Source organism: Suncus etruscus, chromosome 2, assembly GCF_024139225.1.
Source record: "Suncus etruscus isolate mSunEtr1 chromosome 2, mSunEtr1.pri.cur, whole genome shotgun sequence".
In the NCBI taxonomy this organism is placed as follows: Eukaryota; Metazoa; Chordata; class Mammalia; order Eulipotyphla; family Soricidae; genus Suncus; species Suncus etruscus.
In genome coordinates this window covers 83,264,058-83,277,024 of record NC_064849.1, presented here as the reverse complement: position 1 = coordinate 83,277,024, position 12,967 = coordinate 83,264,058, and the positions used below count along the sequence as shown (strand labels likewise).

Here is a 12,967-nt window from a genome sequence, read left to right as displayed (position 1 = left end):
CTTATCTGAACTAAAATTTTAATGAGTTCATGTCTGTGCTCAGTTCTTCCATAATACACACGTGTAATTTTTTTTATAGTAACACAGGCAACATACTCAGCATGGAAAAGTTTGAAGAATAATTTTGGAAATATTTGATGGTCCTAAGTATTGCTCTAAGGTATGGTGAAACGCCTGCGAGTAATGACATAATAATATGGCAGCATCAATAATTATATACAACCACTGCTCTCCCTTTCTTAATCTCAAATTGTTCTCTAAATTTTGTCCATAGGGCCAGTAATGACGGACCTGCCTTAGCAAGCCAGGCCTTCTCCAAGTGAATGAACAAGAAATACAAACAAGACAAATAATAAACAACAATGCAACTACCATCCGTGAAGCCCAATGATTCAAAGAGTTTTCTACTTCAGTGGGTCTATTAACATAAATATATGTGCAACTCATGACCATATTGCCATAGAACTATTTCGCTGATATAGGAGTAAGAAAAATAGATGTACAGGCACTATTTTATGGCCCTTGTTGTCTTTTACTCACATACACCTCACTCATTCACCAACAGATACACACACTGTGCCTGTATATGACAATTCTCATTGATCTTGATATTTGGCAGATTTTTGGCAATAGCTTTAAACATTGTTTTGACTGTGTCCCAACAAAGGTCTATTTATCAAGTTAGGAAAATAGTTTCTTTTTGTTTGTTTTTGGAGGGCCACAGCCAGTGACGCTCAGGGGTTACTCCTGGCTATGCGCTCAGAAATCGCTCCTGGTTTGGGGGACCATATGGAACGCCAGGGTCGGCTGCGTTCAAGGCAAATGCCCTATCACTGTGCTATTGCTCTGGTCCCAATTAAAATAGAATTTCTTTTTAAAGGAGGCTAAATTGGGGGCCGGATAGACAGCACAGTGGTAGGGCATTTGCCTTGCATGTGGCCAACCCTGAAGGGACTCGGGTTCAATTCCTGGCATCCCATATGCTACCCTAGCATGCCAGGTGTAATTTCTGAGCGCAGAGCTATGAGTAACCCGAGCGCCGCAGGGTGTGGCCTAAAAAACAAAAACAAAAAAATGGGGGGGAGGCTAAGCTGGATTAACGTATTTTTTCCTCTAGGTATGAAACATGGAGTTACATTTGTCTCTCATTCCTGCACATGGCAGCGACTCCTGTGTTTACACTAGTTTCTTGACATGTGGAATCTTCGCTTATCAAGTGAGAAGTGGGCTTTAACTAAAACATTCTTTTTTTTTTTTTTCTTTTTGGGCCACACCTGGTGGTGCTCAGGGGTTACTCCTGGTTGTCTGCTCAGAAATAGCTCCTGGCAGGCACTGGGGACCATATGGGACACCGGGATTCGAACCAACCACCTTTGGTCTTGGATCGGCTGCTTGCAAGGCCAACGCCGCTGTGCTATCTCTCCGGGCCCTAACTAAAACTTTCTTACCAGGGCCTAGAAAACCCAGATCAGAACACATTCATTCAGAGGAAAGCCAGGGAGGGTCTGAATTAGCCCTGAATTAGGGCTTTTTTGTTGTTGTCTGTTTATTTGCTTTGGGGGGGGGTCACACCAGGCTGTGTTTGGGACATTCTCCTGGCTGTGTACTCAAGGGACATATAAGGATGCCAGAGATCAAAACCCAGGTCAGGCAGGTATCCTACATGCTATACTGTCTCTCCATCCTCTAGATTACAGCATTTTCAGAAAAAAAGTTCAGTAATTTCTAAAGGATTAAGGAAAGTGGGGGGGCAGAGGGAGATTTAAAAATGACATGGAAAAAGAAATATTGTCAATCTGTATCAACCCTGTTTCTTTCAAAACAACAGCTCTAATTCTAAACACAGAATTTCAGTATCTAGGCAGAAGCTATGAAGGCAATCGAGAAACTTTATGGAAGTTTCTGATTTGTCATAAAAACTGATTTTTCATGAAATTAACATAATACAAGCTCAGAAGAATCTGTGGATACTTTTCCAGACCCAACACCTTTTTCCCTAAAAAAAAAAAAAAAAGAAAGAAAGAAAATTTGTTTTAAAAAATCCAGAATTGTGGAATTCCTTGGGACCTGATGTTGAGTTTGAAGCCAAGTGAAAGAGTTAACTCTAGTCAAGCCTGCAAACACCAGGCTTCTAAATCAGTTACAACAACTGGTACAAAGGAGCAGGCTCATCCATCCCAACACAGAAATCCAACCCCACTGACATCCGCTCATAGAAATAGCTAATTACCACCATGTCAACTGTTTCTCGGTGGCAACAACTGGAAGGGCAGATGTGAAAGCTGGGGTGAAGGGAGAGCCCCATGACACGTCCCTGTGTGTCACCCCCTCATCCTGGTTGCCAGGGCTCTCTGCCCAAGTCCAACACCTTTTCCTGGAACTGGCAAGACATCAGATGTGCTGATGTCATATCACCAGATGATTTAACTAGAGACTCAAGTTTCTCACTGTCTGCCCGGCAGACCCAGGGCCAAAAAAAAAAGAGCAAGGCAAAAAAATGTTGTATTTAAAGATTGATCTTTAAAATGTGGTGGATGGGACTAAAGAGATGTTATAGTGTGTTTGGTGCTTTCCTTGCACAAGGCTGACCTAGATTTGATCAATGGCATCCAATATGGTCCGCTGAGTCCCACTAAGCGTGATTTCTGAGCACAGGGCCAGGAGTAAGCCCTGAGTACTACCAGGTGTGGTCTCCCCCCAAAAAAGAAAAATATTAGACAATAATAAGAGGTAGAGCCCTTGATTAGTGATCTCACAAGTAAAATATATATGAAGGTCCCAGAGTGGTAGCACAGTGGGTTGGGCACTTGCCTTGCAAATGGCCAATCCGGGACCAACCTAAATTTGATCCCTGGCGTCGTATTTGGTCCCCTGAGACTGTCAGGAATGATTTCTGAGCACAGAGCCAGGAGTAATCCTTGAGTGCCGCTGGGTATTACCCAAAAAATAGAACAAACAAACAAACTATATATATATATATATATCTTTATTTATTTAAAGAAACTCTGTGGGGCCAAGTGATAGCACAGTGGACAAGGCACTTGCTGTGCATATGACTAACTCGAGTTCAATCCCCAGCATCCCATAGGGTCCCCTGAACTTGCCAAGAGTGATTCCTGAATGCAGAGTCAGCAGTAATCTCCAAGTATCACCAGACATACCCAAAATAAAAACAATCAAAAAACAAACAAAAAGGAACTCTGGGAGAGTGTTCAAAATCTTGATCACAAGGTTTTTCTCAGATAAGGGGCTAATATCCAAAATATACAGGGCACTGACAGAACTTTACAAGAAAAAAACATCTAATCCCATCAAAAAATGGGGAGAAGAAATGAACAGACACTTTGATAAAAAAGAAATACAAATGGCCTAAAGGCACATGAAAAAATGCTCCTCCTCACTAATCATCAGGGAGATGCAAATCAAAACAACGATGAGATACCACCTCACACCGCAAAGATTGGCACACATCACGAAGAATGAGAACAATCAGTGCTGGCAGGGATGTGGAGAGAAAGGAACTCTTATCCACTGCTGGTGGGAATGCCGCCTAGTACAGCCTCTATGGAAAGTGATATGGAGATTCCTCCAAAATCTGGAAATTGAGCTCCCATTCGACCCAGCTATTCCACTCCTAGGGATATACCCTAAGAACACAAGAATACAATACAAAAATCCCTTCCTCACACCTATATTTATTGCAGCACTATTCACAATAGCCAGGCTCTGGAAACAACCAAGATGCCCTTCAACAGACGAAATGCTAAAGAAACTGTGGTACATATACACAATGGAATACTATGCAGACGTCAGGAGAGATGAAGTCATGAAATTTTCCTATACATGGATGTACATGGAATCTATCATGCTTAGTGAAATAAGTCAGAAGGAGAGAGATAGATACAGAATAGTCTCACTCATCTATGGGTTTTAAGAAAAATAAAAGTCATTTTTGTAACAATCCTCAGAGACAATGAGAGGAGGGCTGGAACACCAGCTCACTCCATGAAGCTCACCACAAAGAGTGGTGAGTACAGCTATAGAAATAACTACACAGAGAACTACCATAATCAAGTGAATGAATGAGGGAACTGGAAAGCCTGTCTAGAGTACAGGTGGGGGGTGGGATGGAGGGAGATTTGGGACATTGGTGGTGGGAATGTTGCACTGGTGAAGGGGGTGTTCTTTACATGACTGAAACCTAATCACAATCATTTATGTAATCAAGATGTTCAAATAAACAAGAAAAAAAATAAAACAAGCACAAGCTGTCATCTTGCATAGGAGAGCCATGCTCAGATGGGAAACTGAAATGGACAGTTGTATGTACTATGTTGAAAGAAGATTTAAAACCATCGTTTATCAGTGTTTCTAATTGTGAAAGTCTTTGAAATCTTGAAGATAGCAATTTGTTTCTCACTGGTGTTAAGAAAGGTAGGAAATATTGCACTGGAATTTCCTTTCTCAGAGAAGCACAAAAATTAAAAACAGATTTTTCTCTGTAAGATACAAATTTGAAACTGAAATAAAACAGATGCTTATCATTTAAAAAAATCTCAAAGAGCAAAAACCAAAAACAAACAAACAAAAAAAGTTTGGGGCCGGAGAGATAGCATGGAGTTAGGGCGTTTGCCTTGCATGAAGAAGGACGGTGGTTTGAATCCCACCATCCCATATGGTCCCACGAGTCTGCCAGGAGCGATTTCTGAGCGTAGAGCCAGGAGTAACCCCTGAGTGCTACTGGGTGTGACTCAAAAACCAAAAACTAAAAACAAAACAAAAAAACAAAAACAAAATCTCAAAGAGGATTTCACTGACAGAATTCGGCAGACATCCAGATCTCTGCTGGACAGATATTAGAGCAGCCCAGACTCCATTCCCAGTACCACCTATGAGCCCTACTTCGAGAAGTGATCCCTGAGCACAGAGCCAGGAGTAATCCATGAGCAAAATAAAATAAAATAAAAACAGGAACATAATTGAATCCTACCCTTTATTTTGGGTCAAATGGAAACTTCTCAAAAAAGGAGAGTTATGTGCCTTATTATATAATTCTGTCCCCGTGGGGTCAAGGCTAGGGACTTAAGATACCATATTTAAAGATCACAGTACAAAGGGAAACAATAACAATCAGTGTCAAGTACAAAAATATTTCCTTCCTGACTTTCCAGTGTAAGGGGGGGTAAGGAACCCTTTATCTGATCAAACTCCCACCCCATGGTAGTTCTGTTTAGACTCCAAAGGTATATTCCTCAAGGTTGCTTCATCTAACAGCCTATGAGGGTAAGGAGACTCTGGGGAGACACTTGCGTTCAATCCTGGTAACTCTTTCTTTGCATATGTACGTGGAGTGAGGTTGGCTCTCCTGCAGAGCTCAGGATGCAGAGAGGCTCCTCCCAGCAATACCTGGCTGGGCTATGTGGATCTAAGTGGGGCCACTAGTACTAGAACCAATGACACTGGGGTTCAGGGCCTCACAACTCCAAGGCATGTGTTCTTCTGGCCCTTTGAGCTTCCTCTCTGACGTTGCTTTCTTTCTTGTTTCTTTTATTAATTACTTTATTAGACGCCATGGTTTCAAAGTTGTTCATAATAGTTGGGCATTTTTTTTCCACAGTTGAAAAGTTGTTCATGATTGAGCTTCAGTCTTACAATATCCAAGACCAGGGCACTTTTCCTACTACCAATGTCCTCAATTTCCCTCTTGCCATCCTCCCAGCCTTCTTCTGGGGCAAACATTTTTTTTTCTCTCTCTCTTACTTTTTTCCTTTATTTTCTTTTAGATACTGTGGTTTGCAGTATTGTTACTGAAAGGGTATCATGCATATCCCCTTTCAGCATCCAGTTCTTATCCAGAGTGATCATTTCCTACCATCATTATTATAGTGCTGCCTTCTCTGCCCTAACTGCACTCACTGTTCTTTGTAACAAGCTTCCTCCCATGGACAGGTCCTCCTGGACCTCATCTCTATTGTCTCTGGATATTATTATCATACAATTTTATTTTTATATCTCACAAATGAATGTGATCATTCTATGCTTGACATCACTTTCCAAGAGTGTGACCCAACTACTTAACCCGAGGGTCACTTTCCTCGCTATTGCGCTAGTGACATCATCTCTACCCTTGTGAACAGGAAGTGTTTCCAACCCTTCACACCAGAGCCCAAATTCACTGGATTTCTTGACAATCCTCAGGCTCTTGGGGGAAAATAATTCAGAATCCAGGGAAAACGGGGACCTAGCTGCAGCTGTACAACATCTGCCCTGAGCAGGACCCCCAGCCTTGCTAAAACAGAATCCTTTCCTCGAGGACCTTGTGGGGCAAAGGCTTTAAAACTTAGTTTGCAAACCCTTCTAAAGGGGGTTGTTTAAGCAAAGAGGCTGCCATGGGCTCCTTTGGGAAGGCTGGTTACCTCCAGGATCGAACTGGGGGCATGTCTTGCCAACAAACCTATAGCGGAAGATGGCAGAACCAAGTTTAAAGGAGAGACAGGTAGACGGGTAATGGGGTGATATGTGGGTTTGAGGGTAGGGTAGTTGATGGGCAGGAAGAGACAAAACACAAGGCCAGGGCAGAGCCAGGATAGGAGGCAACAGTGGGTACTTCACGGAACAGAAGATGTAAATAGACTGTTAAGAGGGGAAACCTCATACACTTGGTTTTATGTCCTAGAGAGAATTCCAGAAAGGAAAGAGAGGAAGGGCCGTTGGGGACAGTCCTAAGGTCAGTAGCCCCTGCCCTGAGAATACTGGGGTGTGTATGTGTGTGGGGAAGACATGAATTACTGCATGTGAATATAAGGCTGCTTTCTAGGCCAGCCCATCCCCAGCCTTGGGGAATCTTGAGAGATTAAGGCAGAGCTTAATGCAGACTTGTGTGACTTCCCCTTCTCTGGGGTAAGGCCAGGCTGATCATAAGCATGCCAGTGACCCCACTGGTAATTTCATTTTTGTTTTGTTTTGGGGGACATACCCAGGGTTACTCAGGGGTTAATTCCTGACTCTATGCTCAGGAATCACTCCTGGCAGACTCAGGGGGACCCTATGGGATGCTGGGAATCAAACCTGGATCAGCCATATACATGGCAAATCCCTGTTCACTGTGCTATGGTTCTTCCTGCTCCCCCTCCCGACATCTTTGAAGGCAAACTTTGGAAAGCTGCCTCCCCCAAGGTGCCTCCTTCCCTCCAGGCACGGAGCTGAGAATTTCCCAAGCTGGGTCCTTCTTGGTGACCCCACAGAAAGTGAGGGGAAGGGGAAGAACAAGGCTCTTTGCCCTCTCTCTGACTTTGATTAGACAGCAGGCCTGTCTGGGCTGGTCTGTGCCTGATTGTGGGGGTGGGTGGGGGCACCCCCAGAGCAGCCGGTCACAGGATCCCAGAGCAATCCAGCCTGCCTGGCCTGCCCCACACAGGTTCCTGGCCCTCAACTACCCTACTCGCAAATGCTGGAGGGCTATGCTGCCCTTTGCACCCGCATAGCAAGGACCCAAAGCCATTTGTCCAGTCCTGGGCAAGAGGAAGTCTTGGGGTCATGCAGAAAACACGAGGTCTAGCAGGTGAATGTCCTCACAGCCATAAAAAGTAAAAAGGGTCACCTTGGGGCCTTAGTGATGGCACAGCAGGCTGGGGGGCACTTATCTTGCAGGCAGCTGATCTGGGTTCAATTTCGGGCATCCCATAGGGTGGGGATCTCTAAGTGCAGTCAGGAGTAAGCCCTGAGCACAAATGGATGTGGCCCCCAAAACACAAACACAAAAAGGGGTCACTTTTAAGACTTGTAACCCAAGAAAGTTCTCTCAGCCCTCCCTGTGCCCTGGAGAGAAGATAGAGGTGGAAGTAGTTCCACAACGTAAGTCTAGACCTCAACTTTTTTTCTGTGTCTCTGAGAAAGCTCAGTGAATGAGATCAAACAGCCAGGGGCATAGCTCAAAGGGCTAGGGCTCATATACAGCATATGGGATCCCTGGGATTCCCCCGAGCACTACCAAGAGTAGCCCCCAATTTCTTCTGCATGTGTGCATTCCTTTAGCCCCCAAAAGAAAATGAAACAAGAAAAGCAAGTTCAAGGACAGTTTGAACCCACTCAGCCACCTTCCCAAAGTGGGAACATTGTATGACTGAAACTCAACTACCAAAAACTTTTGAACTTTTCCGAGCCCTCCCACATCCATGCTGGCTGCTGATTCTCTCTTTCTATTTTCTCTCTCTCATTCTCTCTTTTCTCTCACACTATCTCTCTCATCTCTCCCTCTCTCTTATCTCTCCCTTTCTCTTCTCTCTCACCTATCTCTCTTTATCTCTTCCTCTCATCCCTCCCTTTTTCTCTCATTTCTCCCTTTCCCTTATATCTTGCCCTCTTTTATTTCTCCCGCTCTTCTTTCTCCCACCTCACTCTCTCATCTCCTTTCACTCTCTTCTCTCACTCTCTCATCTCTCCCCCTTTCTCTCTCACCTCTACCTCTTTAAACTCACCCTCTTTGATCTCTCCCTTTCTCATCTTTTTCCCATCTCTCCCTAGTTCTTCTCTTTCCCTCTCTCTCTCACTCCCTCTCCTATTTCTCCCTCTCTCTCTTCTAACTCTCCCTCTCTTCTCTTTCTCCCCTCACTCTCTCTCTCTATATTACTGTATCTACCCATTTTAACTGCTTCTGCAGAAAACCTAAAATGTTTGGGGTGTCCCATTAATAAGCCCCCAAAAGGGTTCTGAAGCTACCTTGATTTGCTTTTCTGCCACAACTACCCATTCACAGACCCATAGGCCGGGCCCGGTGGATATGCAACCAGCTCTGCTCTCTTCAGACATCAGCCACAGCATCGCTGCAAGTCCTGTACAAAGTTGCTGTCATTATTTGTTTTGTTTCTTAATTGCTTCTGGTTCCAGACATACCTAATCTGAGCTCCTGCCTGGAGAAAACTTAACATCTATGTCCAGAAGCTGCAACTTCCACAAGACTTCCAGAATGAACGGGCCACTGGAGCGAAGCCATGAAACCTTACTATGGGCCTCGAGGAAACTCAAAGACAGCAAAGGGGCCCCCTCAGTTGCTCGAATCCTGGGGGTGCGGTGTGAAGCTGACCATATGCTGTCAGACCCCAGCATCCCACTGGTCAGCAGAAAGAACGCCTGGTGCCATTTAAAACAGACAAGTGCAGGCAAGAAGGTTGGATCGCAACAGGCACTGGAATTAATTCCACAAGGACAAAATCCACTGTGTAGCTTTTGTGGGTTTATTTTTTTAACTCCTTCAGGATCTCCTGATAACATCTGCAGATATTTGGATGATCCTGACTTGGGGTCATCTCTAGTTCTAAATGAGCAGAGTCCAAAGTACCTGCTGGACACCCTCGCACACAGAGCATAGCACTCCCACAACAAAGCCCCATCCCCTCCCAGTGTCAACAGTGAACCAGTCTGAGAAAGCCCAATCTGGCTTAAAACAACAGCAACTGGTCACAAATCTAGCAACAGTGGCCTGGCCATTTAGGGGTTCATACATAAGCTAACCCATGTGTCAGGCTGTTCCGAGTTTCCTAGCATAGCATTCATTTGGGGCTGTTGTCCAACAAGTGAAAAGTCATTATCCCGAGGTCCCAATGCGGAAGGCGACAAAACCCAGGGTAAGGACGGACACACGTCTTCCAGTGTGCTTCCTTGGAAATCTATCATTTCTGTGAGTCCGACCAGATATCAAATTGTCTTCAACAGCTTCTTATCAGAGTGTCTGTTATCTGCAGCACACACTCAGGAGGGAACGGGGCCTATGTCAGTAGTCTGGTTCCAATTAGGACAGAGGTCTTGGGAGTCCCTGTGACCTTCTGGTGCTGACCCCCAAATCCAAGGGATGGTTTCCAGGGGCAGAATTTTGCAGACTCATTTGGTATCAATACCAGCAAACACCTTGCTAGACTAAATGCCGAACTTAACCTAATGAAAATGTTCCCGAACTACTGGAGTCAGCCGTAATAGATGGAAAAAGGTTCTGGAATGTATGACAACAAACTCGGGGACTTAGCCATGTTTGGGGTAAGAGTCATCATCTAGTAAAGGGGATGGAGTTAATCGGGTATAAACACCGACTGCCATATTAGCAGAAAAAATATAAATCACCAACAAGGTCTTCTTACAGGGAAGGCAAGGCAAGGAACCCACTTGGGATAGCAGGTGGACCCAGCCCGAAGTTCCCACTAGGGGGCAGTGATCGACCCCCAAGGGGAGGCCAGGTGTGTCAAGGAAATTGGAACCCCAATAAACCGAAATACAAATCTTGTGGTTCATTAGATTGCTGATGAGGCCAGAACACAAAAATCTATAAAACCAAAAAAAAGAAAAATGTGTGTGTTTGTGTGTATAGAGAGAGGGAGAGCCTGAGGGAGAGGGAGAGCGAGACAGGGGGAGAGGAGAGAGACAGAGAGACAGAGAGGGAGAGAGAGACGGGGGGGGGGGGGAAGAGGGGAAAAGAGAGAGAGAGAGAGAGAGAGAGAGAGAGAGAGAGAGAGAGAGAGAGACAGGGGGAGAGGAGACAGAGAGGGAGAGAGAGGGGGGGGAAGAGGGGAAAAGAGGAGGGAGGGAGGGAGGGAGGGAGAGAGAGAGAGGGAGAGAGAGAGAGGGAGGGAGAGAGAGAGGGAGGGAGGGAGGGAGAGAGAGAGAGAGAGAGAGAGAGAGAGAGAGAGAGAGAGAGAGAGAGAGAGAGAGAGAGAGAGAGAGAGAGAACGACGAACACAGGAGAACAAGCCTAGGTTTCCTAACAGACGAAAGCAATTAAACAGCCCACTGGCCTTTCATCATTGGTTAACCTGCAACTTGTGTAAAAAGTTCTGGTGCCTTCTACCAGGAAAATAGAGGTCTGTGGAAAAAGCTACAGTCTCCCAATCTTTTAAAGGAAAAATATATGTATGTATGTGTGTGTGTTGATGATGATTAATTTTGTTCCAAACCAACTCTCACCACTAAGTATGAGCATGCCATCTGAGACAAAAAAAAAAAAAAAAGCACAGATATTCCAGAAGAATCTACTTATCACTTTGGCCTACAAGGAAAGAACTCTAGACCATAGAGGGTATCCAGAAAGCAAAATAACTGGAAACGTTATATATCCCTTCTCACCCCCTAAAGAAAGCAAATCAGGAACAAAAACGTCAAACTCTGGGCCAATGGAAGGTTCCAAAAGTCTAGATTGCACCCCACCCCCACCCTCTCCCAGACTTTCAATGAAAGTCACAGATTCCCTGAAGTCAACGAGGTTTACTTTGAGCCACTTCAAACCTCAAACTTAAACAGATTTTTATTAAATAAACACAACCATGAAAGGAAAAAAAAAAAAAAAAGAGTCCAGAAACCGCCGAAACTCTCATGAGGGGGGATGGGGTGCGGGTTCCCAAGTCAAGGGTTTCAAGTAACTTTGCTGTTCTGTCGCCCGTGACCTCCAAAGGGGCACGAGTTTTATCTTCCAAAAAAATAAAATAAAATAAAACAAAACACAACACTTTGAACGGGTTTCTTTCCACACCCCAAACCTCCAAAGTCTCCCCAGGCCTGGCACCAACGCCAGGTTAGATTCCCACCGCTCTGCAAAGAGCTCAGGTCCTAGAGGAGCACTTCTTATGGAGCATTCTCCAAGGTGAGGCTCCAAAGGTCTACCTACACCTTGGGCAGCGGCGGTGTAGACCGGCGAATGAATGAATGAATGAATGATTAAACCTCCTTGGGCCCTGCCTGCTCTGCGGGGAGCCAGCTGGGCCTGGAAGTCGGGTTGCACCCCCTTTTTGCACAGGAAGCCGGCACGGCACGTTTTGCAGAGGAAATACCAATCTTTCCTTGGAGAAGAAGGAAGAAGGTATGTCCTGGGTTAGGAATTTTCTTTCTTTTTTCTATGTATTCTATTTTTTTTAAATGAAGTTTTCCTGCATTTGCCGAGATGATGGCTAATTCGAGAGGGGGTGTCAGGGCGCCTTGGGGGGAGCACCCAGAAGGCCTGGGCAGGCGAGGAGGAGCTTTTGGGGGGCCAGCCCAACCTCAACTCAACCCAAAGCAGCAGCTACTTTAACCTGGGCACGGCTGTCCCGTCACGGAGCACTGCGGGACGAATCAAAACCTGCCCGGGCTTACTCACTCACTCGTGCGGGGCAGGAGGGAAGGGGGCGGGCGAACCGGCGACTCCCAGAAACTTTCCTTCTCTCTCTCTCTCTCTCTCTCTCTCTCTCTCTCTCTCTCTCTCTCTCTCTCTCTCTCTCTCTCTCTCTCTCTCTCTCTCTCTCCTCTCTCTCCTCTCTCTCTCTCTCTCCTCTCTCTCTCCTCTCTCTCTCTCTCTCTCTCCCCCCCCCAATTCCGGAGGGGTTTGGAAAAACGGGGTGTCCGTGGGGTGGGCGCAACTCACCTCGGGGAAGAAGCTGTCCATTGTTTCCCGCCCGTCTCACGGGCGTCCGATCGCCGGCCCCGGGTCCCTCCAAGCGAGCAGCCAGCCCTTTGGCAAGACTTTTTGGGGTCCGCGAGGAGCCCCCCGCGCGTCACGGCGTCGCTGCCGGGCTCGGGGTCGGGGCTTCTCGGGGCTCCCCGGCGCCCATCGCCTGCTCGTCCTCGTCCCTAGCTCGCACCCTCGGCTCCCGACCCCTCCGTCGTCCCAAACGCCGCCAACGCCGCCGCCGCCTTTTGTCTCGCTCCGGCTCCCAAGTTGCAGCGCCGAGCGCCGAACAGCTGGTGGCAAATTCTTCCCGCTGGGGAGTCGGGCAGCGCGGCGGCCACTTGCTTGCACTCAGCGAGCGAGTCCCGTCCGGCTCGCCCGCTCGCTCGCTCGCTCGCTCGCTCGCTGCTGCGACTGCGGGTCCGAAGCGAGCGAGCGAGCAACAGCGGCGCCGGGGAGTTAGTTGCTCGTCCGGCGTCCCGGCTCGGCCCGCAGCCGGCAGCACTGCACAGACCTGCGGACTGAAGCTCACGCCCCGCCCCGTAGCCACACCCACGCGCTCAG

At 46.6% G+C, this 12,967-nt stretch overlaps 1 protein-coding gene across 1 annotated transcript in view; it reads right to left on the bottom strand.

Annotated features, from left to right (window-relative positions):
- Window positions 1–12,617, bottom strand: part of MYO10 (myosin X) — a 225,666-nt gene extending 213,049 nt beyond the window's left edge. Inside the window, 1 exon segment of the mRNA XM_049768272.1 lies at window positions 12,380–12,617. Coding sequence (XP_049624229.1) covers window positions 12,380–12,400 — 21 coding nt within the window. The 5' untranslated portion in view covers window positions 12,401–12,617.
- Between the last annotated feature and the right edge of the window lie 350 nt (window positions 12,618–12,967).